The sequence below is a fragment of the Anser brachyrhynchus genome (assembly GCF_964034855.1).
Source record: "Anser brachyrhynchus genome assembly, chromosome: 10".
In the NCBI taxonomy this organism is placed as follows: domain Eukaryota; kingdom Metazoa; phylum Chordata; class Aves; order Anseriformes; family Anatidae; genus Anser; species Anser brachyrhynchus.
In genome coordinates, this window is record NC_137705.1 from 17385031 (window position 1) to 17412966 (window position 27936).

General features: G+C 64.4%; 3 protein-coding genes across 9 annotated transcripts in view; 2 read left to right on the plus strand and 1 right to left on the minus strand.

Moving 5' to 3' along the window:
- The first annotated feature begins 103 nt into the window (after positions 1-103).
- Positions 104-8397, plus strand: APEH (acylaminoacyl-peptide hydrolase). The gene is given in 39 exon segments (XM_080606599.1): positions 104-334; positions 417-543; positions 612-711; positions 789-864; positions 938-1104; positions 1175-1312; positions 1398-1489; positions 1575-1615; positions 1692-1813; positions 1940-2000; positions 2075-2172; positions 2250-2301; positions 2385-2473; positions 2548-2686; positions 2759-2842; positions 2927-3007; positions 3100-3188; positions 3298-3488; positions 3558-3660; positions 3731-3837; positions 3904-4000; positions 4003-4454; positions 4522-4958; positions 5071-5219; positions 5298-5435; positions 5513-5604; positions 5702-5742; positions 5813-5934; positions 6057-6320; positions 6403-6454; positions 6535-6623; positions 6734-6875; positions 7013-7090; positions 7163-7243; positions 7324-7412; positions 7498-7688; positions 7771-7873; positions 7946-8052; positions 8131-8397. Coding segments are annotated over 39 exon segments (4989 nt in total). The 5' UTR covers positions 104-147; the 3' UTR covers positions 8252-8397.
- A 50-nt stretch (positions 8398-8447) lies between these two features.
- Positions 8448-12411, minus strand: MST1 (macrophage stimulating 1). 2 transcript variants are annotated; one of them, XM_080606598.1, is made up of 18 exons: positions 12322-12411; positions 12060-12201; positions 11858-11970; positions 11653-11767; positions 11344-11480; positions 11147-11267; positions 10946-11064; positions 10695-10857; positions 10487-10617; positions 10304-10406; positions 10087-10223; positions 9962-9997; positions 9777-9888; positions 9618-9695; positions 9407-9553; positions 9221-9327; positions 8777-8916; positions 8448-8684 (listed from the first exon to the last, which is right to left on the minus strand). In XM_080606598.1, the coding sequence occupies exons 1-18, from the start codon at positions 12377-12379 to the stop codon at positions 8523-8525; spliced, it is 2121 nt and encodes a 706-aa protein (XP_080462724.1). In that variant the 5' UTR covers positions 12380-12411; the 3' UTR covers positions 8448-8522. The 2 variants fall into 2 exon arrangements, with proteins under 2 accessions (XP_080462724.1, XP_080462723.1); XM_080606597.1 differs by having other exon boundaries at positions 10695-10860.
- A 486-nt stretch (positions 12412-12897) lies between these two features.
- The window catches only part of DAG1 (dystroglycan 1), a 43667-nt gene continuing 28628 nt past the window's right edge, over positions 12898-27936 (plus strand). Inside the window, exon 1 of one of the 6 annotated variants that reach the window (XM_080606628.1) lies at positions 12898-13034. The gene's annotated coding sequence lies outside the window, so the exon portion shown is untranslated. Of the gene's footprint in view, positions 13035-14448; positions 14471-17467; positions 19332-24928; positions 25058-26409; positions 27831-27936 lie in introns of those variants that run through there. The other 5 variants (XM_080606629.1, XM_080606631.1, XM_080606630.1 and 2 more) reach the window with 5 other exon arrangements.

Below are 27936 nucleotides of genomic sequence, written 5' to 3' on the forward strand. Positions count from 1 at the left end.
GTGCCCTGGGACTCCAATAACTGCCCCCCAGTGTCCTGGTACCCTGATAGCCCCCCACGTGCCCTGGTACCCCAATAGCAGCCCCCCACGTGCCCTGGCACCCCCAGAGCCCCCTCCCCACGTACCCTGGTCCCCCAGCCTTGCCCCATGTCCCTGGTCCCTGCCCCGGCCCCGTGCCCCCCAGCCAGCCCGCGGGTCCCGCAGGTGCTGCCCAGCCTGGAGGAGGTCGCGGGGCTGTACCGGGAGCTGAGCCAGCACCCGGGGCTCAGCACCGCCTGCCTGGGCCCCGACGTCACCACCCAGTACGGGGGCAAGTACTGCAGCCTCTACACCGGTACGGGGATGGGGACGGGGCGAGGGGGACGCGGGGAGGGGGGCGTCGGGGGTGCTCACCCCGTCCCCCCGTCCCCGCGCAGAGTGGTCGCAGCGGGACCTGGCGCGGGCTGAGAGCATCAAGTCCTGCCGGCAGTACCTCGTCTTCCACGACGGGACCTCCATCGTCTACGCGGGGCCCGCCGGCACCTGCTGCGAGATCAAGGACGAGTGGGTCCCCGCGTGCCCCGGGTCCCCGCGCCGCTGGAGGCGTGGGGCTGACGGGCGCCTTCCCGCAGGCTGCTGAGCCGCGAGTCCCCCAGCGGGGCGCTGAAGGCCGTCCTGCGCAAGGCCGCCGGCAAGGAGAAGGAGAAGGAGAAGGAGAAGCAGTTCCTGGAGGTGAGCTGGGGGCCGGGGGGGGCCGCGGCAGGGAAGGGGCCGGGGGCTCGGGCTGCCCCCCGTGCCTGCGTCCCCAGGTGTGGGATCAGAACCGCAAGGTGAAGAGCATCGATCTGACAGCGCTGGACAAGCACGGCAGCGTCTATGATGACGGTGAGGGACGAGGGACGGGGTGGCCCTGGGGGACCCTGGGGACAGGGCAGCTGGTGCCTGACCCTCCCTGCAGACCAGTTCGGCTGCCTGGCCTGGTCGCACTCGGAGACCCACCTGCTCTACGTGGCGGAGAAGAAGCGCCCCAAGGCCGAGTCCTTCTTCCAGAGCAAAGCGCCGGAGCTGGACTGCACCACCGATGAGGACCTGGAGCGCCCCAAGAAGCCGGACGCGCCCGTCAAGGTGGGCCCCCGCCACCCCCAGGGCGAGGGCTCCCTGCCCCGCAGCTGGCGCTGATGGGGCCGTGCCGCAGGGCGAGCAGTTCGTGTACCACGAGGACTGGGGGGAGACGCTGAGCACCCGCAGCGTCCCCGTGCTCTGCGTGCTGGACATCGAGGGCAGCAGCGTCTCGGTGCTGGAGGGCGTCCCCGAGCACGTCTCCCCCGGGCAGGTCAGGACGGGGGACAGAGGGGACGCGGGAGGTGGTGGGGAATGGGAGACGCCGTCACTGAGCTGCGCTGTCTCCTTCCGGGCAGGCCTTCTGGTCCCCAGATGACACCGGCGTGGTGTTCGTGGGCTGGTGGCACGAGCCCTTCCGCCTGGGGCTGCGGCACTGCACCAACCGCCGGTGAGTGCCTGTCCTCCCCGGCCACCCCCAAGCCCTGGGGGACCCCCAGCCCGCCCCGCAGTGACAGTCCCCCTCTCCCCGGCAGCTCGGCCCTCTTCTACGTGGACCTGACGGGTGGGAATTGTGGTGAGTGGCTCGCCCCCAGGCCCCACTGGTGCCCAGGCCCCCTGCAGCCTCTCAGCGTCCCCTCGTCCCCTTGCAGAGCTGCTCTCGGAGGACACCAGGGCCGTGTGGTCCCCGCGGCTCAGCCCCGACCGGTGCCGCATCGCCTACCTGGAGAACAGCGCCCTGGGCCCCCACCAGCAGTGCAGCCGCCTCCTCATGGTGAGCAGCTCGGCCCCAAAACGTGCCCGGGGGGTTCAGAGGGGGCTGGCGGGCAGGGGGGTGCCGCCCCCACCCTGATGGGCAGGATGAGGCCCGCAAAGCCCCCCCGGCCCATGTGTCCCGCAGTACGACTGGTACACCGAGCACACCCGTACCGTGCTGGAGGCCGTGCCGCGGCAGGCGTGGGGTGAGTACGGCCCCGCGGGGGGGTCTGGGGAGATGGGGCGCTGGGGGCGCTGAGCGACGACGCTCCCCTCGCAGGCACGTTCCCCGGCATCTACTGCAGCGCTCTGCCGGCGCTGTGCTGGGCGGCCGACAGCCGGAGGCTTGTGCTGGACACGGCCCAGCGCAGCCAGCAGGTAAGGGGCTGTGCGGCCCGGGGACACGTGGCGGGGCCGTGACGGTGCCGGGCTGGACTCTGCCCTCCTGCCCCTAGGACGTGTTTGTGGTGGACACACAGACGGGTGCCACGACCTCTCTGACAGCCGGTGAGTGCCGTGCCGTGCCGTGCTGTGCCGTGCCGGGGCTGGGGCTGGTCCTGCCTGCAGGTCTGACCCTCTGTCCTCCCCAGGGGCGCCCCAGGGGAGCTGGTCTGTCCTCACCATTGACCGGGACCTCCTGGTGGCCAAGTTCTCCACGCCGAGCTGCCCCCCCACGCTGGTACAGTGACGTCCCTGTCCCCACAGTGACCCCCACCCCCCCGGACGCTGGCACTGTTGCTTCTCCCCACGCAGAAAGTAGCTGTCCTGCCCAGCGCGGGCCAGGAGGCGCAGGTGCAGTGGGTGTGCCTGCAGGATGCACCCCCCGTGCCCAGCATCAGCTGGAGCATCCGCACCCTGCAGCCCCCCCCGGAGCAGGAGCACCCCCAGTACGGTGAGCACCGGAGGCGGCAGGGCTCTCGCCCGTCCCTGCTGAGCCCTGACCCAGCCTCCGCCATCCCCGCAGGGGGCCTGGACTTCGATGCCATCCTGCTGCGCCCAAGCGAGGGTCCCACTGCCCAGAAGCCCCCCCTGGTTGTGATGCCCCACGGTGAGAGCTTGCCCCCCGCCGCCCCCCCCCCCCCCAGCGCTGGCTGTGGCCGCGCGGTGTCACCCCACTGCCTGCCCCTCGCAGGGGGACCCCACACCGTCTTCTCTGCCGGGTGGACGCTGTACCCAGCCGTGCTCTGCCGCGTGGGCTTCGCCGTGCTGCTGGGTGAGCAGGGGGGGCGGCGGGGCACGGCACCCCTACAGAGCCCACAGGGTCCGGGGCGGGGGGCGGAAGGTTTCTGACGCTGTCTTGCCCAGTGAATTACCGCGGCTCGCTGGGCTTTGGCCAGGACAGCGTGAACTCCCTGCCGGGCAACGTGGGCACGCAGGACGTGCGGGATGTGCAGGTAGGGTCCCGGCAGACGTGCGAGCCCCCTCGCCCTGTGGGTGCCCCCAGGGAGGGAGACCCGGGTGCGGGCATGTCCCCACCTCGGCGCGTGTCCCCTGCGGTCGCAGCTCTGCGTGGAGCGGGTGCTGCAGGAGGAGCTGCTGGACTCCAGCCGGGTGGCCCTGGTGGGCGGCTCACACGGGGGCTTCCTGGCGTGCCACCTCATCGGGCAGTTCCCCGACACCTACCACGCCTGCGTGGTCCGCAACCCCGTGGTGAACATTGCCTCCATGGTCACCACCACCGACATCCCCGACTGGTGAGTGCTGCGCCCCCCGGCTCCCCCCGACCCCGGCCCTGCATGTGCCCCCCTGCCTCTCGCCCGCAGGTGCCTGACGGAGACGGGGCTGCCCTACGTGCCGGCTGCCCTGCCGGACCCAGCCCAGTGGACGGAGATGCTGCAGAAGTCACCCATACGCTACGTTGACCGGGTACAGCCCCGTCCCCATCCCGTCCCCTGCACCCGCCTGCGGCACCAGCGCTGAGCCGTGCCCCCCGCAGGTCCGCACGCCCGTGCTGCTGATGCTGGGGGAGGACGACCGCCGCGTGCCCCCCAAGCAGGGGCTGGAGTATTACCGTGCCCTGAAGGCTCGGGGTGTCCCCACGCGGTGAGTAGGGTCTGGGTGCTGGGGAGCAGGCTGCGGGCACGGCGCTAACCCCCCCCTGCCCTGCAGGCTGCTCTGGTACCCGGGGAACAACCACTCGCTGGCTGGCGTCGAGGCCGAAGCCGACGGCTTCATGAACATCGTGCAGTGGCTGCTCGAGCACCTGCGGTGCTGAGAGGGCCCCGGCGTGTACTCCCCAATAAACGGTGTAGCTCAGCACTGGGGTTGTCCGTGATGGTGCTGCAGCCACCGGTGCCTCGTGACCACGGCGGGGTCACGCAGCAGAGGGTGGAGATGTCCCGGTGCCAGCTCCCAGCACCCCGCTGCCCTTCCTGGGTGTGCACAAGGCAGCGGGTCTGGCACTGGTCCCAGCCGGGCGGCCTGCACATGCCTTGGCACCCTGCCCCGCTGTGGAGCTGCAGACGCCGGCGGCCCAGCGCGGCGGCAGAGCGGCCCCATGGCCTCGGGGAGACGGTGGGGCACGGAAAGCCTGGGGGAGCCGGCAGAGGGGCGGCAGAGCCACCCCGGCTCCTGCTACCGGGAGCTCAGCCGCTTCCCTGCCATCACCCGCGCCGCGCTGGGTGCGGCGGTGGGGGGCCAGGCCTTCCGCCTCTACACCGGTGAGTTGGGGCTCGCGCGCCCCCGGCGCTCTCGGCACGGGCGGGCGCTGACGTCCCCGTCCCGCAGAGTGCAGCCAGCCAGACCTGCGCCGCCGGCGGCTCCTGCGCTTCAGCCGGCACTACAGCCTGCAGCACGCTGGCGGCGGCCTTGCTGCCAGCCGGGCAGCGCTCAGCGGCGAGATCCGCAACCAGTAGGGCTCGCGGCTGGGCTTCGGGACGGGGCAGCGCGGCCGTGCCCGTGGCTGCAGCCTCCCTGCCGCCCGCAGGCTTCTCAGCCAGGACTCGCCGTCGGGGCAGCGCCGCGCCGTGCTCACCCGCTGCCCGCTGCAGGGCCACGAGTTGCTGGAGGTAACGCGGGTGCCCGGGGCTCGCTGGGGAGGTGGGTGCTGCGGGCAGGGCGTGCCTGTGCTGAGCCCCCCCTCGCCCAGGTGTGGGATGGCTGCGGGCGCAGCCACGGCGTGGACCTGACAGCGCTGGGGAAGCACGGCAGGGTCTACACAGAGGGTAGGGCCCCCTCCCAAAATACTCCCAGGGTGCAGGCGAGGGCGGCACGGCTGGTGGCCCCGCTGGCTGTGCCCATGCCACGCTGGGCTTTGGCACCCTGTTCCCGCACCAGGTCCCTTTGCCTGCCTGGCCTGGTCCCGCTCGGAGACGCGGCTGCTCTATGTGGCCGAGAGGAGCCAGCCCAGGCCACCAAAACCCAGCCCGTGGCTTGTGCCGGGGGCAGCCAGGCCGGCAGAGGAGGAGGAGGAGGAGGAGGAGGAGGTGGGTGGCGAGCTTACCGTGAGCGTGCCACGCGCATGGTGAGCGTGCCGGTGACCGTGCCACACACGCCATGAGCAGGGCGAGCAGTTCGTGTACCGTGAGGACTGGGGGGAGGCGCTGAGCACCTGCAGCGTCCCCGTGCTCTGCGTGCTGGACATCGAGGGCAGCAGCATCTCGGTGCTGGACGGCGTCCCCGAGCACGTCTCCCCCGGCCAGGTCAGGATGTGGGGCAGAGCCCTGGGGGGTCAGTGGGAATGGCCCGTGGCTCCGGCACAAGCCCAGCTCTCACGCAGGCTCTGTGGTCCCCGGACGACACTGGCGTGGTGTTTGTGGGCTGGTGGCACGAGCCCTTCCGCCTGGGGCTGAGCGCCTGCTCCAACAGGAGGTGAGCCCCAACTGGTGCGGCCGTGATGCCCACCCCGTGCCAGCACGGTGAGGGCTGGACATAGCCACGGGGTGCTGACTGGGTCACTCCTTCCCAGGTCGGGCATTTTCCATTTGGAAGTGGCCAGCAGGCGCTGTGGTGAGCGCTGGGGACACCGGGGTGCCCTCGGTCCCCAGTGTCCCCGTGGCGCTGACCCCGCTGCCCGCAGAGCTGCTGTCGGCACAGCCCCGTGCCGCCTGCTCGCCCCGGCTGAGCCCCGACGGCCGGCGCCTGCTTTACCTGGAGGGGGCCGTGGGAGGGCCCCACCGGCAGTGCCTGCAGCTGCGGATGGTGAGGGGGACTGCGCGTGCTGGGCCACCCCTCCCCGTTGGACAGGAGCGGTCCCCAAAATCCTTCTCGGTCCCCAAATCCCCCGTGCCTCAGTTTCCCCATCGGGGCTTGGCTCTCCCCAGCTCACCTGGCAGACACGGCAGACGGTGACGGTGCTTGACGTGGTGCAGGAGCCCACGGGCGGTGAGAGCCACGCAGCCAGCGGGGCTGGGTGCTGCTGGGGGGGTCGGATGCCCCCCCCCGTGCCGGGGGCCACCACCCCAGCCCAGCAGTGCCCTGCCCTGCTCGCAGCCTTCACCGGGATCTATGCCGCAGAGCTGCCGCCGCGGTGCTGGGCAGCCGACAGCCGGCGAGCCCTGCTGGGCACCCCACAGCGGAGCCGCACGGTGAGCTGGGGGACAGGGACGGAGCAGGGCTGCGACACAGCCCCCATGGTGACGTGGGATCCCGCGCTCTGTCCCCTCGCAGGACCTGCTGCTTGTGGACACGGAGGCGGCCGCTGTCACCAACCTCACTGCCGGTACGCTGCGCCTGGCTGCTCGCGGTGCGTTGGCAAGTCGGGATGAGCCCTGGCGCCCATCGGGGTGCTGTTGTCTCCAGGGTCACCCGAAGGCTGCTGGGAGCTGCTCACCATCCAGTGGGACCTGCTCGTGGCCACCTGCTCAGCCCCACATCGCCCACCCCGCCTGGTGAGCAGCACCGTGGCACGGCACCGCGCCGCACTGGGGCCATGCCAGGGGCCGATGACACCTTGCCGAGGGAAGGGGGTGCCCCGGTGCCACTCAGCGCCCGTCCCCAGGTCGTGGCAGAGCTGCCACCGTTGGGTCAGGAGCTGTCCCTGCGCTGGGTGACAGTGGAGGATGCCCCGACAGTGCCCGGCATCACCTGGAAAACCCTGATGGTCCGGCCGCCCTGCGGTGGGCAGAGCCCTGCTCCGCATGGTGAGCGCCCAGGGGCCCCCAGGCACCCGGCTGCTACTGGGTGCTGGGGGCCCTTGGGTGGAGGGGGGCGGGAAGGGTCTGGGGGCACTAGGTACCCCGGGCAGTGGGGGCTGAGCAGGGCCCCTTCCTCGGTGCAGGCATCCAGCCCTTCGAGGCGCTGCTGCTGAGCCCAGCGGGCAGCATGGCACCGCACCCCCTCGTTGTGTGCCCCCACGGTGAGTGAGGGGGCAACGGGGACAGCCCTGCGCTGCTGGTGGCACCCCAAGTGATGTCCCCGTTGTCCCCAGGTGGCCCTCATGCCGTCTTCGATGCCCGCTGGCGCCCGAGCATGGCCGCACTGTGCCGGCTGGGGTTCGCTGTGCTCCTGGGTAAGTGCTGGGGACCCCGGCTCTGGGTGTCCCCCGTGCCACGCTGGGGATGTGGCACCCCGCAAACCCTATCTCCCCAGTGAACTACCGCGGCTCCCTGGGCTTCGGGCAGGCCAGCATCGACTCACTGCTGTCCCGCGTGGGTGAGCAGGATGTGGCGGACACACAGGTGGGGGGGGCACTGGGACAGGGTGCTGAGGGTGCGGGGTGCTGGCGGTGTGGGGTGCTGACAGTGGGGTGCCCCACGCCTGCAGCTGGCAGTGGAGCAGGCACTGCGCAGCGAGCCCCTCGACTCACGCCGCCTGGCCCTGCTCGCCGGCTCCCACGGAGCCTTCATCGCCCTCCACCTCCTTGCCCGTGAGCCCAAACGCTACCAGGTGTGCGCCCTGCGCAACCCCGTCTCCAACCTGCCCGCCCTGCTGGGCACCTCCGACATCCCCGACTGGTGAGAGTCACCCGCCCCACGCCGCGCTGCATTGCTCCGTGCCGTGGGCACCACGTCACCCCCCCCCGCCTCCCTCCTGCAGGCGCTACGTGTCCCTGGGGCTGCCCTACTCCTTCGAGCGGGTGCCCCGTGCCGAGGACGTAGCCACCATGCTGCAGCGCTCGCCCATCGCCCAGGTGCACCGGGTACAGCACAGGGGGATGGACGCGGGGGGTCCAGGGGTGGGGACTGAGCACCCACCACTGCTTGTGCCGCAGGTACGGGCGCCGGTGCTGCTGTGCGTGGGTGCCCGGGACCGGCGGGTCAGCCCCACGCAGGCGCTGGAGCTGTACCGGGTGCTGCGGGCCAGTGGGGTGCCGGCACGGTGAGCGGGGCGCAGGGGTCGGGGGGAGCAGGCAGGGAGCCCTGGGGCGCCGGCTGAGCATCCCCTGCCCCCCCCCAGGCTGCTGTGGTACCCGGAGGGCGGCCACGCGCTGGCAGGCACAGAGACGGAGGCCGATGTTTTTGGGAACTGTGCCCGCTGGTTCCTCCAACACCTGAGACAGCCCCAGCACAGCCCCTAGCACCTGCAGTGGCCCCGTGGCCGTGCTGGCCTTGGCGTGACTGGGGGTCCTGGGGATGGCACCGGGACCAGAGGAGAATGGAGCAAGTGATGGCACAGGATGGAAATGGGGATGTGGGCTTGCCGCTAAATAAACGTGTGCCACCTCGTGCAGTGCTGTCTTGTGCATCTTGGCCACGCTGCAACACAGACAGAGGCTGGCTCCACTCCCTTTATTGGGATCGGGGGGGCAGGCAGGGGGGTGCCACCCCTCCAGCCGCCCGCAGCCCGGCTCAGACCATCTTCATGACCTTGTGGATCCAGTTGACGTAGAGCGAGACACGGATGAAGAGGGCGGGCTGGTCGGTGCGGGCGCAGACACGGGACGGGGTGATCACCCCCTCCAGCACCCAGCAGTCGGCGGTCAGGCAGGCCAGGGGCCCCCCGTAATCTCCCTGCAGGGCCAAAAGAGCGCTGTGACCCCCATACCGGGGGGGGGGGGGTGGCCCCGAGCCCACCTGGCCCCACAGCCCCTGGCCAAACTCACCTCGCAGGCGCCCACGCCGGTGCGCAGCGGGGCGGTGCACAGCTCGCTCTCCGTCAGGCGCCCACGCAGCGCCGCCTGGCACTCGCCGTGGGCCAGCACCGGCAGCTGGGCCACGTTCAGCACGCGGCTGTCCGCCGTGCCTGCAGGGAGCCAGCCCCCGGGGCGGCGGCGGGGGATGGCACGGAAGGGGGAGGGCATGAGAAGGGGCTGCCATGGGATGGGCAGGGGGATGCTGCAGGAGGGGGGGTGCTGTGGGCAGAGGATGCCGTGGGCAGCAGAGGATGCTATGGGCAAGGGATGTTGCAAGCAGGGGGACACGACAACCACGGGGATGCTGTGGGCGTGAAGGTGCCACTGCATGGGAACGGCACGGGCAGGGGATGCCGCGGGCAGGGGGCACCGCTGCAGGGGGATGCCGTGGCTGGGGCTGCCCACATCGGGTACCTCTGGTTTCCCCCCAGCCAGCGATCTCGCAGGTGGTGCCCGCAGGCACGACGTAGCGCTCGGGCGGCAGGCAGATCAAGGCCACGCGCTTGTTCAGCACGGCCGGCCTGCGGAGGGACGGACGGGGGGGACGTGGCGCCAGCCCCGACAGCGCCAGGGCGCAGGACACCGGGCTCGGCTGCTCACCTCGCCAGCTTCAGCAGCACCAGGTGGGACTCAGAGGGACCGCAGAAGATGTGCACGATGGGGATGGCCTGCAGGTCGGGGTCTGCAGGGCCGGGGTCCTTGAACAGCAGCCCCAGGTGCACCTCGTAGCCCGACAGGTCCGCGTCGCTGCAGGATGGGGACATCAGGGCACAGTGGTGCCCGGTGCCTTGCATGCTGTCCCCAAGCTCACCAGGAGGAGAAGCACTGGCGGATGCTGATCACCCACTGCTCCTTCACCAGGGACCCGCCGCAGAAGTGCACGCCGGCCCTGCAGGCACCGAGGGAGGGCAGCTAGGGTGGGCGCCCAGCTGGTGGCGCAGCGGTGCTGGCACGCGGGGCGCCCGCTCACCGGTTGCGGATGCTGACGGTCCACGGCGAGTTGCCGGGCTGCCCGCCCACGATGCGCCCCTTGAGCTGCAGCCTCTCGTCCCGCCGGCCACACTGCTCGAACGTCACCGCCTCTGTGCGCACAGAAGGCATCAGCCGGCGGCGTCCTTGCCCGCCGCGTGGCACCCAGCATCCCCCTGTCCCTACCCATGCTCTCCAGGATGGACGGCACTGCGTTGCCAGCTGCGGAGAGAAAAGCAAGGGGGTGGCTGCAGCGGGGTGGCCACAAGCACGCCACAGGGCAGCCGGGGCTCAGCGGGGCCAGGGCTCACAGCAGGGCTTGATGGCGCAGTAGTCAAAGGGCATGCGGGGGTCCATGGTGTAGCACCAGGGGCCGTGGCTGTCGTTGTCAGGGTTGCGGCAGTAGTTCTCCTCCAGGTGGGCCTCGGGGTGGGTGGCGGGAGAGATCCTGCCGGGAGGGAGTCGCCATCGCTGTCCCCATCCCCGTCCCTGTGCACCAGCCCCCGGGAGGCTCCTGCACACACTCACTGCGGCACGTGGGGTGTCTGGGCGTCCCAGCGCTGGCACGTGATGCCCTTGCGCGTCTTGCTGACGTGGCCGTGGTACGTCTCGCCGTGGCCGTGGTAGCACTCTGGGGGCAGGCAGGGAGCACTCTGTCACAGGCGGGCGCTCTGATGGGGGCACCCACAGGCCCAGGGGAGCGGGGCTCACCCTGAGCACCCAGCTCGTCGTCGCAGCGGCGGATGTGGAAGCAGAAGGCAACGCGGACGCTGGGGCGGGTGGTGAAGCACCACGGCGCCTCCGAGCCATCGGGGTTGCGGCAGAAGTTCTCCTGCAGGTCCCTGGCAGAGCAGCCACGTGCGTGCCCGTGCCCGCGGGTGCTGTCCACGGCCACCCCATCCTGCCCCACCAGACCTACTTGCATGGGTACTTCTCGGGCACAAAGTGGTGCCGGTGGGGTGCCTGGGCGTCCCAGCGCTGGCACGGGATGCCCGACACGGTGACGTTCACCCGGCCCCGGTAGCCTTCGCCTTTCCCCCTGAAGCAGCTGGTGGTGACGTTGAGGGGCCGCGGACGCTTCTCTGCTTGTGTGGCCAGAGAACAGCGGGGTGAGGGTGGCACCGAGGACAGCCGGCCCCAGCCCTGCAGGTGACGCCAGTGGGGACTTACTGCAGACGCGGATGCGGCAATACTCGCGCTCCCGAGCGGGGTCAACAGTGTAGCACCAGGGCTGCTCGGAGCCGTCAGGGTTGCGGCAGTAGTTGTCATCCAGACCCTTCTCGGGGTACCTGGGCAAGAGATGGGGAGCAGTGGTTGAGGGTGACAAGCGTTCATTGTCACCACCGTGGCTGCGCGCCCCCGGGCCGGTACTTGTCGGGGTGGAAGGGATGCTTGTGCGGGTGCTGCAGGTCCCAGCGCTGGCACTCGGTCCCTGACTCGGTGTGGTCCACGAAGCCCCGGTAATCCTCCCCATTGCAGGTCATGCAGATAGCTGCCAACAGCGGGGGGGTGGCCTCAGCGGTGGCGGGGACTAGCGGCACAGGGTGTCCCCGGGGCACGGCGCTCACCATCCTCGCACTTCTTGATGCCGCAGCTCTGGTGCCGCACGCTGGGGTCGACAGTGTAACACCACGGGCCCCGCTTGTCCCGGTCGGGGTTGCGGCAGTAGTTCTCCTCCAGCCCGTTGCGTGGGGACGGCAGGAACCTGTGCCACCCCCCGTCAGCGCCACTGCCCCGGCGCCGTCCCCACTGCCCCCGTGCTGCCCCCACCCCGTAGCCCATGGCCCCACGCTGTCCCGTCCCGTGTCCCATCGCCCCGTGCTGCCCAGGGCTGGTGCCCGCAGCCGCTGGGGGGGCGGCGGGGGGCACGGTGGCACCTGTGGTCGTGCGGCGTGGTGGCCTGCCAGTGCTGGCAGCGCAGACCTTTCTCCGTCGTGGCCCGTGTGCCGCGGTAGCTGGTGCCGTGGTTCACGATGCACTCCCGCAGGTAGTCTGGGCAGAGCCGGGCACCGCGTCAGAGCCGTGCGGGCACCGGGGAGCCCCGCGGCGGGTGCCCGGCGTGCAGCCTCGGCGCCGGCCCACCTTTCTTCTGGTACAGGTCGTAGTGGATGTTCTTCTGCAGGCGGACGCGGGGCGAGTGCTGCGTCCAGGGCAGCAGCTGGCACAGCTGGCTCTGCCGCTCGTGGTGGAAAGCCCTGCGGGGCGCGACAGCGGGGTGGCACGGGGCATGGGGCACCGGGCCGCTCAGCGGCCGCAGCCGCGCTCGCCCCGCGCCGCGGCTCACCGGCAGGCCGGGCTGGTGGCGCAGCGCTGGGCGCACTGCTCGGCCGGGCCCGGCTCGGGCGGCGGCGGCGGCGCCTCGGGGGGCACGGGCAGCAGCTCGGTGGCTCGCAGGCGCTGGAAGTCGTTGAGGGGCGAGCGGGGGCCTGGGGAGCGCGGCGGGAGCTGGGCGCCGGGGGGCGCGGGGCCGGCCCGGGGGGCCCCGTCCGGGCTGCCCAGCGCCGCCCATCCCCCGGCGGCCCCGCGGCCCCCGGCCCGGGCCCTACCTGCGCCCAGCGCCGCGGCCACGGCCAGGGCCAGCAGCACCCGCGGCACCGCCGGCATGGCGCTGGCGGGCGGGGGCGGGGCCTGCCGGGAGGGGGCGGGGCCTAGCGGGTGGGCGGGGCCTAGCGGGGGCGGGGCTGCTGGGTGGGGGCGTGGCCTGCTGCGTGGGGGCGGGGCCTGTTGGGTGGGGGTGGAGCCTGTTGGGTGGGGGCGGGGCCTGCTTGAGGGGGCGGGGTCTATTGGGTGGGGGCGGGGCCTGCTGGGTGGGGGTGGTGCTTGTCTGGGTGGGGCGTGGCCTGATGGTGGGGGCGTGGCCTGATGATGGGGGCGTGGCCTGGTGGTGGGGGCGTGGCCTGATGGGTGGGGGCGTGGCCCGATGGTGGGGGCGTGGCCTGGTGGGTGGGCACGGCCCGGTGGGTGGGGGCGCGGCCTGGCGGGCGGGGGCGGGCCGGGCGCAGGGCGCGGGGAGGGGGGGGCGGTGCCGCGCGCGCGGCCAGGTGGGGCGGGGCCGGGAGGGGGCGCGGCGGGCGCGGGCGGCGGGCGCCGATTGGCCGCGGCGCGCTCGTGCCGCCGGTTGCCAGGCGCCGCCGGGCCCCGCCCCCAGGTACGTGCCCGCGCGGGGTCGCGCTCGCGCCGCGCCGCCCGCTCGGTGCGTCGGGGCCGCTGGCGGCGGGGAGCGGCCTCCGGGAGCGGCCTCGGGGCCCGGCCGCGCACGGTGAGCGGCGGAGGGGGCACGCGGGGTTGGGGGGGGGGAGAACGGCGCGGCGGGGCCTCGCCTCGCCTCGCCTCGCCGCCGCCCGGCGGCACCTGCCGCACTGCCCTTGGCCTACCGGGCGGGCCCGGCCCGGCAGCGGCGGCAGGGCCCCGGCGCCTCGGGCAGCGGGCGGCGGAACGGCCCCGCCAAGGCCTCAGCCTGGGCCTGGGCGCGCCCCCCCCCCCCCCTCGGTGGGCGGCAGGGCCGGGCCGGGCCGGGGGTTTCCCGGTAGCGGGCGCCCAGCGGCCCCGGCTGTGCGGGGAGCGGCCTGGCCCGGGCTCGGAGCCCCGCGGGGGGCTCGGCGGGGCTGCGGGGCTGACCTTGGGCCGCCGCCGGCACCGGGGCGGCCGCGGCGGAGCCCCCGCCTCCGAGGGGGACCCGACCCCCGGGCGGCCTCCCCGCGCGGCTCCCGGCCGCCCCCGAGCAACAGGCGGCGGGGCCCGGCTCAGCCCCGGGACAGCGAGACCTGCCGGGGGCCGCGGCCCCCCCCGGGCTGGGACCGGGAGGTGGGGGCCGTGGGGGGCTCGGTCCTGGGGCCTCGGGCTTGAGGAGATGGCTCCGACGTCCCCCGCCCGTCCGAACCGAGGCTAAAAATCCTCCTTGTGGGTAAAAAGAGCGGTCACGTCTCTTCTCCCGGCCCCTCCCGGCAGGGGCTTCCTCCCGCCGCCGTGGGAGTGCCGCTCATCCCGGGCTCCTTGTCCAGCCTCCCGCGGCGTGCCGTCCCGTAACGGCTTCGGCTCCCAGACCCCGTTCTGCCCCTGGAGCCCTCGCTCCAGGAGTTTCTAACTCAGTGCAGGTTTCTGCGTCTCTGCTGCTATTCCAGGCGTCCTAAGCCCCTTAATTCGTTCTTCCCAGCGCCTGTCATTGTGCTCTTCTGTCCTAAATATAGGGTAGTATGCCAACGGGAGAAGCTCGAGAGCGAGCCGAAGCGCCGGGAACGCCGCTGGTCGCTCAGAGAGGCGGTCAGCAAAGCGTCGCCGCTCCCAGGTCGCGCTGGCTGTCCTCGTGCTGCAGGAATTCCTGCATCTTTCTTCGGGACCTGGCACGAATTCTTGAACAACGAGGTGCTGGTGTGCAGGGTGCGTGCTAGCTTAGCAGTGCCCCTTCCTTTACACTAAGTAAATCCTGCATAATTTTAGGCCTGGAGAATTGGAAGAAGCCGCTGGGCTGGTACCAGTCAGCGTGTTCGGTGTCTTGCTGTGTTCCCGTAGGCTCCGTACGGAATTTGTTAACCACAAGCACTTCTCTGCTTTTAGACGTGCCTGAAGCTTGCTGCTAGGTCGAGCACTGTTTGCAGCAGGCGGAGCAGCGCTGCTAATCCGCTCCCCTCTCCTGTCTCTTACTGCCCGGTGTGCTGGGCTCGGCTGCCACAGGAGACGGAGCTGGACCCTTGGCAGGTACGGCGAGACCCCCAAGCGCTTGCGCTGTGAAATGCGCGGCTGGAATTGGCTCAAACCTGACCGTAACTTATCTTCCACGGGCGGCTGCTTTAGAGGAATCCTCGCGTGTCTCCAGCCTTCAGAGTTAGGCCCTGGCAGCGAGGGAGGATGTCGGGGGGAGCGCTGCGCCCCGCTCCGCGTGCACGGGGAAGCTGATGGTCGCAGCTGTGAGGAGAGGGGCTTCGGTGCTTTGCGCTGACCCCCAGGTCCCCCGGCAGGAGCAACGTGGCACAGCAGCAGGAGTGTTGCCTCGCTGCCTTTTCCGTGCTCCGGGGAGAAATAAGGTGGGGTTGTCCTGGAGGGGGGCCGCTGTGCTGTGCCAGCCCGGGAGGAGCTGTGGCCGGCTCCTTTCGGCAGTGACTGCAAGTTTCATTGCAGGGGTGATTTTGGGTGGCTTGTGCCTTCCCTCCTGTGAGCTGAGGAATAATACGGAGGAATTAATTCCGGTAATGGTTAATTTGAACGAGGAAAATGCAAACTCAAAGTTCTCCTTGGGCAAGCAGCGGTTGTGTAAATAAATGTCTCTGGCATTCTTTGTGGTGCTCGTAGGCTGTCTGCCGATTACTTCTGGTCTCTTGCTGGATCGGTGGGGAGGGAGGCTGCTGCTCCTTGAGCTCAGAGTACTTCAGCAGCGATTTGGGCAAAATACAGATAAACACAGTTGGATTGACCTAGCATATCTGAGGTCTTGGTATGCTGAAAATGTTTGTTCTTAGGATGTTTGTGCCGTCTGGAGAGCTGTGTACCTTAAACCCGATTCGCTGAGGACTGTGACCATGTTTAAGCTGTGAAAAAATAAAAGATCAACCTAAAGAACCGGTGCTTTTAGGTCTAGTTCTGCGAGATCAAGTAAGTTTGGCCAAACTACTGAGGTGCTGCTGGAAGGGAAGATAACACATTAACCTGCTGGAGTAATTTAGATAGGTGCGTTTCCTCTTCTAGCGCATGTTTCTGTCTGCGTATCTTCCTGCATTTACCAGCTGGCTTAAAACTGTCCATAGTTCAGCTTTGCTGGATTGAAGTTCAGCTTGCCAGCGGGGATGGCGTTGTATATATTTGGCGTTACTGCCTTCTTTGTCACTGCCTCTCTCCCGAGCGTGCAGGCTGGCCTGCTGGCGCAGCGCCGTCCCGAGGAGCTGGTGCTCGCTGGCCCCGTGAGCGGGGTGCCCCGGGGGGTGTCCCCCCTCTGCCCCTTGCGCCCGGCGTGGGAGCTGTCAGGAGGAGGAGCAGCGCCAGGGCTTGGCGTGGCAAGGAAGCGGGGGCCTCCCTCTCCTGGTGCTGAGCGGCCCCGCTGGGCTTCCCGCGTGCTGGGGCCGCAGCACGAGTTCAAGCTTTTCACCTGGCGGCGGCTCCTGCCGGAGGTTCTTGGCGCAGGTGAGATCGTGCACCCTGTTTTTCTCCCATGCTCTGTCCTGCTCAAGGTCGCTGCAGCCCAGCAGCGCAGGTTTCCAGAGGCTAGCTCAGTGCACGCTAGGAAATGCCCCGGTGTCTCTGCCACCGAGGGGCTCCTCCACGGCTGCGTGCCGCCCTGCAGCTCCCTCCGTGCACCTGTGGCTGCAGGGGGCTCGCCACGGAGCCCGGCCTCACCGCAGGTGGCTCGGGCTGGGCTGGTGGCACGCTCGCTGCTCCTGGAGAGGCGAGGTCCTCGTCCCGCGCACGTGGTGGCAGTGAGCTGTTTGCCAGTCCTTTTGCTGCGCTGAGCTTTTCTTTTTTCTCCCCCCACTCCCAGTTACCTTTCTGCAAGTTAGTAGCCTGAGTCGCGGCGTGGAAGGAGCACAGCAGGCCCGGCCTGGAGGAGCAGGAGGGAGAGGCATGGCCCTGGTGCTGGCGGGCTTGGGAACGGCAGTAGATCTTGTCCTAGTCCTGGAGGTGGACGGTGTTTAGTTTCACTTTGGGGTTTTCTTCAGGAAAATTGGCTCCTAACCTCGCCTGCCCTGTCAGTAGGTATTCAAACGAAGGTTTCTGGCGAGGATTTCTCCTTCCTAACTCCTGTCTCGTGCTGTGGTCTCGCTGCAGCGCTCAGCTGTGGCATTCGCTGTCTTGGTGACCCTGAATAAGGTTATGGTCTGTATTTTCTAACCTGCTTTCTGAGAAGGGTGCTGTTCATGGAGGGCTATATGGGCAGCTTCAGAAATATTTTGTATCCGGGCTCCTCAGAGCTTTCTAGCAAATTGTTTGAGAAGCCTCTTCACCAGCGCTCAGCTTTGCAAATGCTCCTCGGCAAGGACCTGACGGGCGGCATTCCTCCCCTGCCTCCCCACGCTGCTGAGCGATTACAGGAGAGGTTTCAGCTTACCCTCGCACAGCTATAGGTCGCGCTGGCGTTGAGCACGTATAGGCGATGAATTCACGCTGGTTCTTTCGGGCACGTTCCTTTTTTTTTTTTTACGAGCTAGATTGTACATTGAGACTTGAGGAAGCTTAATCTTCTGCGACGCGTGTCCCTTAAGGGTGGGAGTTAGCCTTGGGTGGTTCTGATGAGAGTTTCCAGTAGCAGACACTGGTCACTTGCTGTCAGTCCCAAGGGCTAGGGGTTGATTTGGGATGAGTTGGGTGAGGCTCGGCGATGGTGTGAGCCAGCGGTTTTCCACTTGAGCACTGAATGGCGGCGGGTGATGTGACAGCCTCGTGCCGCAGTCACAGCTTCGGGCGGTGGCAGGGGGGCCACCTGCGCTCTGCGTCCCTTGCTGGGAGGGATGGCTCGCTTCCTTTCACCGTTTTTTCCGTTTTCCTCATGCCAGGTCAGCCCCAAATGGGCTCCTTCAGACCCGTGGGGAAACGTACGCCTTTCCAGAGCTCCCGTCCTCCTCCAGAGAATTTCCTTGCGCCAATGGCGTCTTTGGGGCTTTTCAGTTACAGGGGAGGAGAGCTGGGTCTGGTAGGCAAAAGCAGTCCCCGTCCCTGCTGGTCAGTTATTCAGAAGTCCGGGGTGCTGTTCAGACACCTCCTTAATCAAAAGGGAGGTATTTGCTGAGTCTTTTCAGCATGGCTTCTGTGCACCTCCCATAAACTTAGGCTGTAAAACTATCCTCCGGCTGAGAGTTTCCTCTGCAGGAAGGAGAAGTTCCTTCAGACCTTCTTGAAGTATCGCAGAAATTGAAATAACAGTGTAGAAACGCAACTTGGTGTCATTTTTAGCTGTGCTGTGGCTCTTGGGATTCCTCCAGGAAGCTGGCTCCCAGGTGCGGGGCAGGGAGGCATCGTGAGCCAGAAGGCAGAAAAATACCAGGACTTCAGCATCCTTCCCTTCTCCCGCACGCTGCGCAGCCGTGCCTGCTCCATGACATGCTGAAGGGTGTAATTCCAGCAACGCTGGTAACGACTGAACGTAACAGGCTCGGCTAGTCACTGGTTTCATTAGTTCTCCCATTTAGTTCATTTCAGCCCCTGCCCCGTAGTGCCTGTGAGCAGGGCATGTCAGTGGTCCCGGGAGCTGTGGAGTGTGGCCACAACGCAGATCTGTCCTTCGCCTGTGGAATAAAGCATCAGGAACAGGGTAGCAGACGCTGTAGATCTGCGTGGAGGTCAGATCAGGGGTTCTCCAGGCTTGGCACTATTTATTTTGTTGGGGGCAGTGATACAGAAGTTGCCAGAAGTGGCTTGGACCAACGATCTCTTGTAATCTAACGCAAAGCACTGCATGTTTGCACGCTGTGAGCTCCATTCCTCCAGAACGAGGACCTGCTTGGCCAAAATTCGGAACTTCGTACGCAGTGGGGGGGAATTTAACGCTTCTGATGGTCTCCGTGAAGCCCAGGCTTTGTGTTCGCCCCTGCGCCAGCAGCCTTGTGCTGGCTGCTCCTTCAGCAAACACTTTATCGCGTCTATGAATAAAATTCTGTTTGAATATCAGTTAGAGTTCGGACTTGAGAGAAATAAGAAGTTTGATCTTGCGGGAGTAACAATTGCTGAATAACAAATCCTCTTCAGAAAAGTCCAGAGGAAGCCAAAGCAACGTGTTGTAACGGTGCTGCGTGCGGAACCCCACGAACCCTTGTTAGTAAACTGCTTGTAAGAAAAGCATAAGAATAGGACTTCAGAGCCCTACGAAAACTTGGTAATCAAAGCTAACACGAAGAAGGGATTCAGCTGTTACTGGCAAAGACGTAAGCTTGTGTATTGTGGTCTTAAAGTGTTGGAGAAGGCAGCGGCGGTGCTGCGCGTTGTACTGGTGATAAGCTGGGATAAAAGTTCTGTGTGATCCTATCTGCTTAACGTGGCTGAGTGAAGTACTCGTGATTGTCACGGCTAGTCGAGGCGTGAGAAGGTTTGCTTAAAAGCCTGGATCAGGGGTGGTCGGGTTCCTGGTGTCGAGAAGCAGCATCATAGGCCCGTGGTATGGTTCAGTAACCACCTGCCTCTCCAACCAGTGTCCCGCTGCCGGTACCGTAGTACAGCACACCCCTAAGTGCTGGAAACTGGAATCCTAACCCTCCTCTTCCTTCTCCCTGCTGTGCTCTGCAGAGCACGGCGTGCGAGCTGAACGTGCCCGCAGGGTGCTGGTCGCGGGGTCGGGCGCACGCGGTGGGACCCGGCGGCGTCGGAGCCAGGACGTGGCCTGCCCACACGGCTGGGACAGGCCTTGCTCGGCAGCTGTCCGTCTGTGGGCTGGAGGCTTCCCCAGGGAGAGCGGCTGCGGTGCTGTCCTGCCGTCACAGGAAGAAGCTGTTTCCTGCAGACCGGCGTGCTGGCGCTGTGTGCTTTGCCCTGGCGTGACCGAGCTCGACATCCTCCAGCCCTGCTCTCTTCCCTGAGTCCTGACTCCTAAAGCCTCCCCTGGCGGTGCGTGGATGTGCAGCGAGCCGAGTCCCGAGTGTAGGTAAGCCTTTTTGCACCTTTTGCGGATTCCTTGTAGTCTGAAAACCACTGACAATAGGGTGCTTCAGGGGACCACTTGGTGCGGCTTCTCCCCTGCTTGGTAAAGAAAAGCAGGACGGAGCAGGCAGTGAGATTTTGGGCTTGATTTTCCTGAGGCTGAGGTAAGCTCAAGATGCTGCAAGCAGGGACAGCTCTGCCCTCTCCCCTTTATGTCTCGGCTGTTGGTACCGGTGTGCTTTGTGGTGAATTGGTGAGCTTAGCTCCTGCCGGAGAAGCAGCCTGCCACCGGCATGATGGAGCTCACGGGGGGGCAAGGGTAAGTGCAGGGTTCCTCCTTGTGAGTGCCTTTCGGACCCGTACAGCGCGCGGCGTGCTTGCTCCAGCCGAGAGCCTGGGAAGAGCGCTTTGTGTGCTCCAGTCCTGTCTTCTGGTTGTGTATAGGGATTCAGGTTGGCTTAGCCGAAGCCCCTACGTCAGTGTTCTGGGGTGGAATTGTACTTAAGTAGCTGCTTAAGATGATGGTGACTCTGCCACGCGGGGCTGACACCTTGCGCTGTAGGTTTGGGACCGAAGCTCTAGGTTAATGCTGAATGGAAGAGGATGCGCGGAGCTTGGAGCCGCTTGGGCGCGTGGCAAGGTGGCCGGGTCCCAGCGAGTGGAAGCCACCCTTGGTATCAGCGGAAGGCTCAGCTCTGCAGCCCGACCCGATCCACCAGTGGACTCCTGCTGGTGTCCCAGCATTTCGGTGCGTGCTCCCCTTCAAAGCAAAGCCACGTGTGAGCGGAGGTTTATGAGCACGCTGGTCCCAGCTTCACATTGACAGAGTGCAGGAGCTGCCCAGTTCCCCGCTGGGAGGGGAGGAGGAGGTTTGGTGGCTGCTGCAGAAGTCATTGCTTCGGGAAGCTTGAAGGTGTTCATCTCCCTAAAGAGACGGTCACGAGGATCAGCTAGAATAACTGGTGGCCCCTGTCCTGCCTGGGCCCTGTGATGGCAGCCAGCTGAGCAGTCTGCAGTCCTTGTGGGCAGGACAGCTGCTTGCCTTTACCTTGTCTCTCCTCCATGGGAAGGAATGCCCTGTGTCAGCAGAGCCGAAGGTCCCCGTGTCTTCCCGTGGGCTTTGTGGGGAGGAGAAGGCATCTGAACTCCCCTGGGTGCATCTGGCCGGCTGGAGGGGGCGCAGAGGCAGGTCGGTGGCATGGTCAGCAGGCTGCACGCACGTCGCTTCAGCTCCTAGCTGGGGCTGGTCCCCTGGCGTGCTGCTCCTTCCGTGTGCTGGCGGCAGGCTCTAGAGCAGTCCCTTGCGTAGAAAAGCCACGTGCAAAAAGCATCTCGTGTATTTTTTTAGATGTCTTTCAAAGTAGCTTGGTGGCTGAGCAGAGACCTGTGGCAGGTCGTTTGCCTGCGTGCCCAGGGGAGCTCGGGCAGCCGGTTGGGGTGGGATGGATCCTGCCGGGGACTCGTGCCCGCTGTGGACGGCTCCGTGCTGCTGGGACGCGGCTGCCCGTGGGAGACGACAGCAGGAAATAAATGGGAGGTGTCCAGCTGAAACCAGCTTTTATTTCTTTTTCCCTTTATCTGTTGGAGTTGGGTGGGTTTTCCTTGGCAGCAGTGTGCGGTAACCTTGCACGGCACGATTTTTACAGGGCCCGAACTCGGCACCGCAGGTGTAAGGGGTCCTGCCCTCTGCTCGTGCTGCTGCGAGGGAACACCCCAGGGCTTGCAGAGCTGGGGCCAGGTGGAAACCGGGCTCTTGGTGTGCTCCTCTGATAGGTACCATTGCCCTGGTCCCATTCTCTGGGCAGCTTTAGCTTGCGTGCTAGCACAAAGTAGGGGAGAGGGTTGGAGTGGGGTGGAAATCCTTCTTCTGGAGGTGACACCAGCTTCAAGCGGCCATAAAGCTGCCTGTAGTGCTGGTGCTGGGTCTTCAAGCATGTCCGCCCTGCCTGGAAGAGTTGGGGAGAAGGAACAGCGAACTCTTTCCTACCAAGCCTTCAGTTTCCAGGCGTCTGTGAGGATCCCTGCCACCAGAGGAGACCCACAGAGCTGCTGGAGCGTCGTGCTGGGCCCTGGTTGCACGAGCTGCCAAAATCTTTGCGGGCCATTGAATAGGAGGAAAAGTGGGCTGGAGCAGGAAGGAAGCGGGATGCATCGCGCCCCGTTGCGCCAGAGGCGAGAGCACCGCTGCGCCGTGTGCGTGGGGTGGTGGGCTTCCTGTGGAGGTGGTAGCTGCCGGCCTGGGTTGCGTGGGTGGGGGGAGGCGGTTCACCCATCGCAGTACCTGGTGCTTTTCTCGGGGGGCGGGCTGCTAAGCCACTTGCCGCTGGATCAGGAGACATTTTTTTTTCTGGGGTCTGCGCCCTGTTAAGTGAAAAAGAACAAGAAGTGATGGCAGGTAAGGAGCAGGGGACAGAAGAGGAGTCCACTTTAAGAGTAGCAGCGTTTATCATAGAATTGCAGAGTGGTTTGGGTTGGAAGGGACCTTAAAGCCTATCTAACTCCAACCCCCTGCCATGGGCAGGGACCCCTCCCACCAGCCCAGGCTGCCCCCAGCCCCATCCAGCCTGGCCTTGGGCACTGCTGGGGATGGGGCACCCACAGCTCCTCTGGGCAGCCTGGGCCAGGGCCTCACCACCCTCTGAGCGAAGAACTTCCTCCTCCTTATGTAGCAGGTAGCACAAAATATTAACATAAGTAAGAAGCTGTGGTTTATACCATGAAGCGTCTGGCTGAGGTGACTGCAGTGAGTGTGTGCAGGCAGGTGGGACGGGAGAGCTGGTGAGCGGCAGGCAGCTCTCCTTGTTCTCTGAGCTGTTTCTGGCCATGAAGTATGAAGGTCTGTGAAAGCCAGAGGAGGAGGAAGCCAGGCAAATTAAAACCAGGGAACAGTGCGCTTTTTTTGTCTCGATTATTTGCTAAGGTGCTTCACAGTTGGAAGAGGTAGGTGGGGAGAGGCTGTGGCCGTGCCATCCCTTGAAGTCTTTGGCTGCAGACAGCGTGCTTTCTGCAAGATTTGCCTTAATCGAGCAGGTGAAACGCTGAGGACCGCTGTAACTGACCTTGCTAAGTGCTGGATTTGAATGTGATGTGGCCGCGTTTAAGAATGTAAACTGAAGTAAGCGTTGAGCTTTTCATATGACCAGCTACACTGAATGTCTGTTTAGCTAGCAAATCTGTTTTTCTTGTCCCTGTCACTTAAAATGAGCACGGCTGTTCTAAGAAATCTTTGGAGATGCCGCCGTGTCTCACCCAAAGCCCTAAATTGCTGCTGCATTTATGTTGCCGCCGTTTGAGCCTGCGTTTCAGGAGCGAAGCTGGGAATTCGGTGGTGCTGGGAGCCGGATGCACGGGCAGCAGCGGGGCCGCTGACCCTGCTGCGGTGCTCAGAGCCACCCCCGGGGGATTTCCCACGGGGGACACGTTCAGCACCCTGTCGTGGATTCTCCTGCGGTCCTTTTTCAGCCCCACGTCAGTTAAGCTCGTGGGTCTGGCTGTTCCCTCATTGGGAGAAGGAGGTGACAACCAAAGCCAGCTTCGTGGTGGCTTCCCCGCGGCGTGGCCCTGGGTCACTCCTCTCCCAAGGGCTGGGCAGTGCGGGTGCCAAAGGGTGCGTTTAGGCCCTGGAAAAAAAGTGAATTTAGCAGAGGTTGGTAGGAAGCAATGCTGCTTTGGGAGAGCCAGAGCTGCCGTGGTCCCTTTTGGAGCACAGTTCGTTGCGCTCGCGCTGCTTTCCAGAGCCCGTCACGACTGCAGCACAGCTCAGCGCTAGATTTGGTAGCTAATGCTCTTTGGAGTAAGTGTCATTTAAAAAGTATTCAGCCAAGAAAGAGCACAAGATGTAATTCCAATGAGTTTTTTTTAGAAGGATGGGAGTTTCTATTAAAGGGAATCGGCGCCGTGTGGCCTCCAGCCCTGTGCACAAGAGGAGCTTCGCAGGTGCTGTCCGCTCGCCACCTTTCTGAATTCCTGCAGAAATGGCACAGAGCTCAAATTGAAACATTCCCTCCTCATCCGCTGACATTTACAGTTAAGGTATTTTTCTGGTTAACCTGTGGAGCTTTTGCATGCAAGGCAGAGGTCCTGGGAAGGGATGAGAAACGAGCTATTTTTACTCTATCACAAACAGGGCTCGGCGTGTTTATTTTAGCCTCTGGAGCCACTCAGGCCAGTGCATTGCTTTTTTATAGTCTCCTACTGTTACTCTCTGATCAGAAAACAAACTTAAACTCTGGAAATCCCAGGAAAACGGGATGACCTGGCGCTCTCGGCCCCCGAGGCTGACAGGGAGGATTTAGGTTGGTCCCGCTCTTGGTCCCGGTCCCTGCTCCGTGGCGTTGGTGAGGACAGTCCCTCCGACTGCAGGCGTGCCTCACGCGCTGCTCTTCAAGCTTTAAGCTCCTGAGCCCGGCTCGGTGCTGGAAGCTATTAAAAGCACGGTGTGCTCACGCCGTGGTGGCACGTACAGCTGGCAGTTGTGGATGGTGGTCCCTTCGCCGTGCCGGGGTGCTCGTCTGTCCCGGCCTGCCGTCCCACGGCACGCTGCCCCGACACGCAGCGGGTGGCAGCTCCCGCGGGGAGCAACCTTTCCACTGCCCTGACCCTTCCTTGCTCTCCCCGGGCTCCCAGATAACAGCACCTTACCGCTGCTTGCTCTTCGTTTTCGGCTCTGCTGCCTCCGTACCCAAAGCTGGCGTTGCTGTGCCCCTGGGGCAGTCCCGTTGCAGTGCCACGTTGCAGCTCCGGTCGCTCCCTACAGGTGCCCTCGCTGGTCCCCTGCCCTGGCTGCTGGGTGCCCTGCACCGAAGACAGCTCACCCCACATTGGCTTTGCCTCCTCGTGCTTGCGGTGCTGCCGGAACAAGCTGATGTGCCTTGGTCTCTGAGCGTGGCTCCTGGTGTAGATGACAGTTGGTGGGGCATATTGAACGTATTTGACCATGGGCATGCCCTCTGCATCCCCTCGGCAGACTCCTGGAGGTGAATTCAGTACCTTGGGGGTGTTTTCTCCCCTTTCGGGAGCAAGCAGGGGAGAGCAGGAGTTCTTGTGGTGAGGACTGCTCTTTCAGCTTGGTTCGTTTCTGTTCAGTTGGCTTGAATGTGGCTTTCAAAAGCAGGTAAAGGACTGGGCTCGGAGTGTCTGGTCCGGCCTCCGAAGAAAGCACATGCTTGGCCAGAGACGTGTCTGCTGCGTGTGTTTTGGATTAAGCGAGCCTGGACTTATTTGCAAATATTAATATTTGTGTGCTGTAAAGCATCTGTGGGCGTCCACGCTCTGAAGGTTAAGCTGTGTTTTGTTGGTGTCCTGAAGGGGATGAGAGCTCACAGGACAGAGTCTGGACGCAAAGGGGTGGCCTTGTGAGCTGCTCCCCAGTGCTCGCAGCACCCTGGGTTCTCCCGTGGGACAGGGGGCTTGGGGTCCACATGGACACGGTGCACCAGGTGTGCGGCTCCACACCTGCCTTTATGCAAGCCCGTGGCAGTGGCTTGCTGGAGGGGCAGGGAAGCACGTTTCCCCTCCCAGCTCCCTATCTGCAGGCGGGGCACCCGGGTCGGGATGCAGGGCAGTGCATTTTTCCTGCTGTACACAGCTTCGCCGTGTCTTTGGAGGAGAAGAGACGTCAGAGGAAGTTTGTCATGTCTGCGGTGCGGTACTTGTCCTGCTGGTTGTGTGTTCTCCGGCTTCGTCAACGGGAGGAATACCTAGTTCTGGAGAGGGTTACTCTGCATGCAGGTACTGGGGTATTTGCTTTTGCTTACCAGCCTGTAAAAGGAAAAAGATGAGTTGAAAATAAAAACGTGTTGTTGCTTTGTGAAGGAGGATGTGTTAATCCACAGAACTCAGGCTTGATGTATCAGTGGAGTCCTAATGTTACAACACATAATAGATGTTTTTAGACAAGCACCTGGGGGGAAAAAAAAAAGGGGTGAGCCTTTGTAATAACCTAAGTAACACAGCACAGCTTTAAAAATCAGGAGCAAATTTGGCAGGGGCAGTCCACAGGTCTAAAATGTGAAGCATTGCAATGCAGTTGCCTAATATAATAAATTTTGAAACAAAGTGACTTAAAATACTTATTTATAGAAAATATACCCAGGGACTGAAATGCAACTGTAGTAATGCTTAAAATATCCCTGGAAGAGCTGTGCTGCTGGACAGGGTGAATTTCCCAAACTCTATTTTTGACTCTTCCAAAATTTTTCCATAGGTTTTTCAGAAAGCTTTTTCCCTGCAGTGTTTCCCAGGTTTGCTGCATTGACCTCAGCCCGCTTTCCCCATGCTCCTTTCCTGGTTTCCTCCCAAACTGGGAACCTGTCAAGTGCATTTTTATCAACAGGAAAAGGAAGCCCGAAAGGCTGGGGGAAAGTTTCCATAACCACCTTACCGCTTGCAGTTTCCAGACCTGGAGGGAGCTGAAATCGGTGTGTGTGTTACTCCTGCAGAATAAACAGCCTCGCGAAGACGTGGGTGAATAGAGCTGGGGATGACTTTCTGAGGCCATCGTGTATTTTACTTTCCGGGACGAAGGCTACTTAGACATCTGGATTGCACGGGGGATTTTAGGGGAAAAACAAATTATTAGTTTGCTGTGAATGGAGAATGACTTTGACTGCTTTGAGTATGCCTTCCCCAGCTCGCTACAGCGCCGGCTGAATCCGTATTCTGGTGCTTTGGAAGGAAAAACGGCGCCTTCAGAGGCTGCCTTCTGCGTCCCGGGGCTGTGAGGCTGAGCAGCCCTTTCCCGACCTTCTGGTGCATTGAGAAAACAAGCTCATTTTATGGACAGTTAATTTACAGAAAGTTCCTGTTTAAATTTCCTCCAAGGGCCATAAACCTGGAGGACAGCTGCCCCCGTTAGGCAGCTCGTCGTATGCTGCTCACCTGGCCTAGCTTCCACCCCTCCACAGAGGCTGACTGTGGCTCTTCTGTGGGAGCAAACCTGGTAAATGTGAGGAACTGTGGCCAGAGAGCGCCTGGGGCCTGCTTGGGAGAGGGGGGGCTGGCTGGGGGCCGTCTGTTTGAGCCTGGGACGCCTCAGAGCTCATGTCGCCTTCCCTCTGGTGTCTGAAGGCCCCGCCACAAAAACAAGGCGGTGCCGGGCTGGTCCGCCTTCAGCAGGGGCATGCGCTGCAGTCTTCATGATCCTAACAGCTAATTCTGATCAAGTTTGATGGGGAGGTCGGATTTCGGACACCTAGGAGAGCTCTGAGATGCTCGGTTGGTTTGCTGTGCCGTTCGGAGCTGCTTTTCCTCCCCTGGGAACAAGCAGGCTCCCGTCCCCCTCTGTGTCGCGGCTTGGCAGCCGAGGTACCCTCAGCCACCGGGCTGGGTTAAAGCGGAGGTGCAGGGAAGGAGAAACTTCCAGCCTGTGTCCGGGGCTGAAAACCAGAACGGGACTCCTGCCCCTTCCATCCCCGGGATGCCTGTGAGGTGATTCCTTGGCCTGGCCGCGGCCCCGCAGCCGCCCCCACCCTCCGGCTGTCCCTGCCCGTCAGTGCTCTGCATCGGACCGCGCCGCGAAGCCTTCGCCCTTTCCACCGGGCTGGCACGGCCTCACGCTCGGCACCCCTTTGTGCCGGGCAGTGCTTGGCCAGGACGGAAAATGACTTTGGGGTGAGTGGCTGGAGGGGGGGAGAGACTTCCCTGGCCCCCCCTGCTTCGTCTGGCAGCACTTGGCAGCAGCAGGAGTGACCTGAGGGGAGCGCCCGGCTCCCCTGCCTGCACCGCCAGCTGGCCGCGGGGACCTGCGGGGGCTCTCTGAGCCAACCCTTCAGCAGGTTTTCCCATCTGATACAAGAAAAACTCTTTGGCACGCTCGGGGCCCGCAATCTCTTGGTTTTGTTGAAGCCGGGGCCTGTTTCTCTTCCTTTAAATCTCCTCTGCAGCAGTTGATAAGCAGCAGGTCCCTCCTCAGAGAGAAAATGCTGCAGAAAGAAATGCCAGGAATGCGAACAGCAGGTGGGGACTGGCAGATGTACTTATCAATCACAACGGACTGACAGAGCGGCTCATTCCTCTAAAGAGCTACTGTTTGCCTCCAGCCGGGGCCATACCAACCCCTCCAGCCTTTGCTGGGGGCAGCTGTGGGGTTTTTGCTGGGGCACGGTGTGCTCTGCGCTGTCCCAGCCCAGCGGGACTCCCTGCCGGGGCTGGGACCCCCGGGAGCACGCGGCGAGGTGGCAGCAGCACGCCTCGTAGATAACGTGCCCCGTCCTGGGGACGGGCCGCGTGGGATCGTGCTGCCACGTCACCGAAGTAGAAGGCTGGCTCGAGGAGTTAATTGAATTTGCTGCACTGTTGCTCTTCAAAACGCGGCTTCATCCCTCTGAGGAGCCTGGAGTTGTTTCTGTGGACAAAAAAAAACAAAACTATTTTGAGGCGGTGATGCTTCCAGGGGGTTACCTGTGTTGGCAAGTGAGAAGATCGCTGCAGCTCCAGGCTGCAAGACTGCACTGGTAGAGAGGGCAGCACCTCCCGGGGTGCTCCGAAGGGATTCGGGCACAGCGTGAGTACTTTCTGAACTTGTTTCCCTGCAGTTGCTGCTCCTGCTTTCTGAGCACCCTGCGCTTGATATGGAGATGTCTTTCAGCAGCAGGACAGCCTGATTTACA

What these genes read in the sequence shown, in the direction of transcription:
- MST1 (XM_080606597.1), bottom strand. Translation starts at nt 12,379, where the DNA reads ATGCCGGCGGTGCCGCGGGTGCTGCTGGCCCTGGCCGTGGCCGCGGCG. An exon ending in GGCCGCGGCGCTGGGCGCAG is followed by an intron (nt 12,202 to 12,321) that starts GTAGGGCCCGGG and finishes CGCGCTCCCCAG; the next exon opens with GCCCCCGCTCGCCCCTCAAC. An exon ending in GCCACCAGCCCGGCCTGCCG is followed by an intron (nt 11,971 to 12,059) that starts GTGAGCCGCGGC and finishes CGCGCCCCGCAG; the next exon opens with GGCTTTCCACCACGAGCGGC.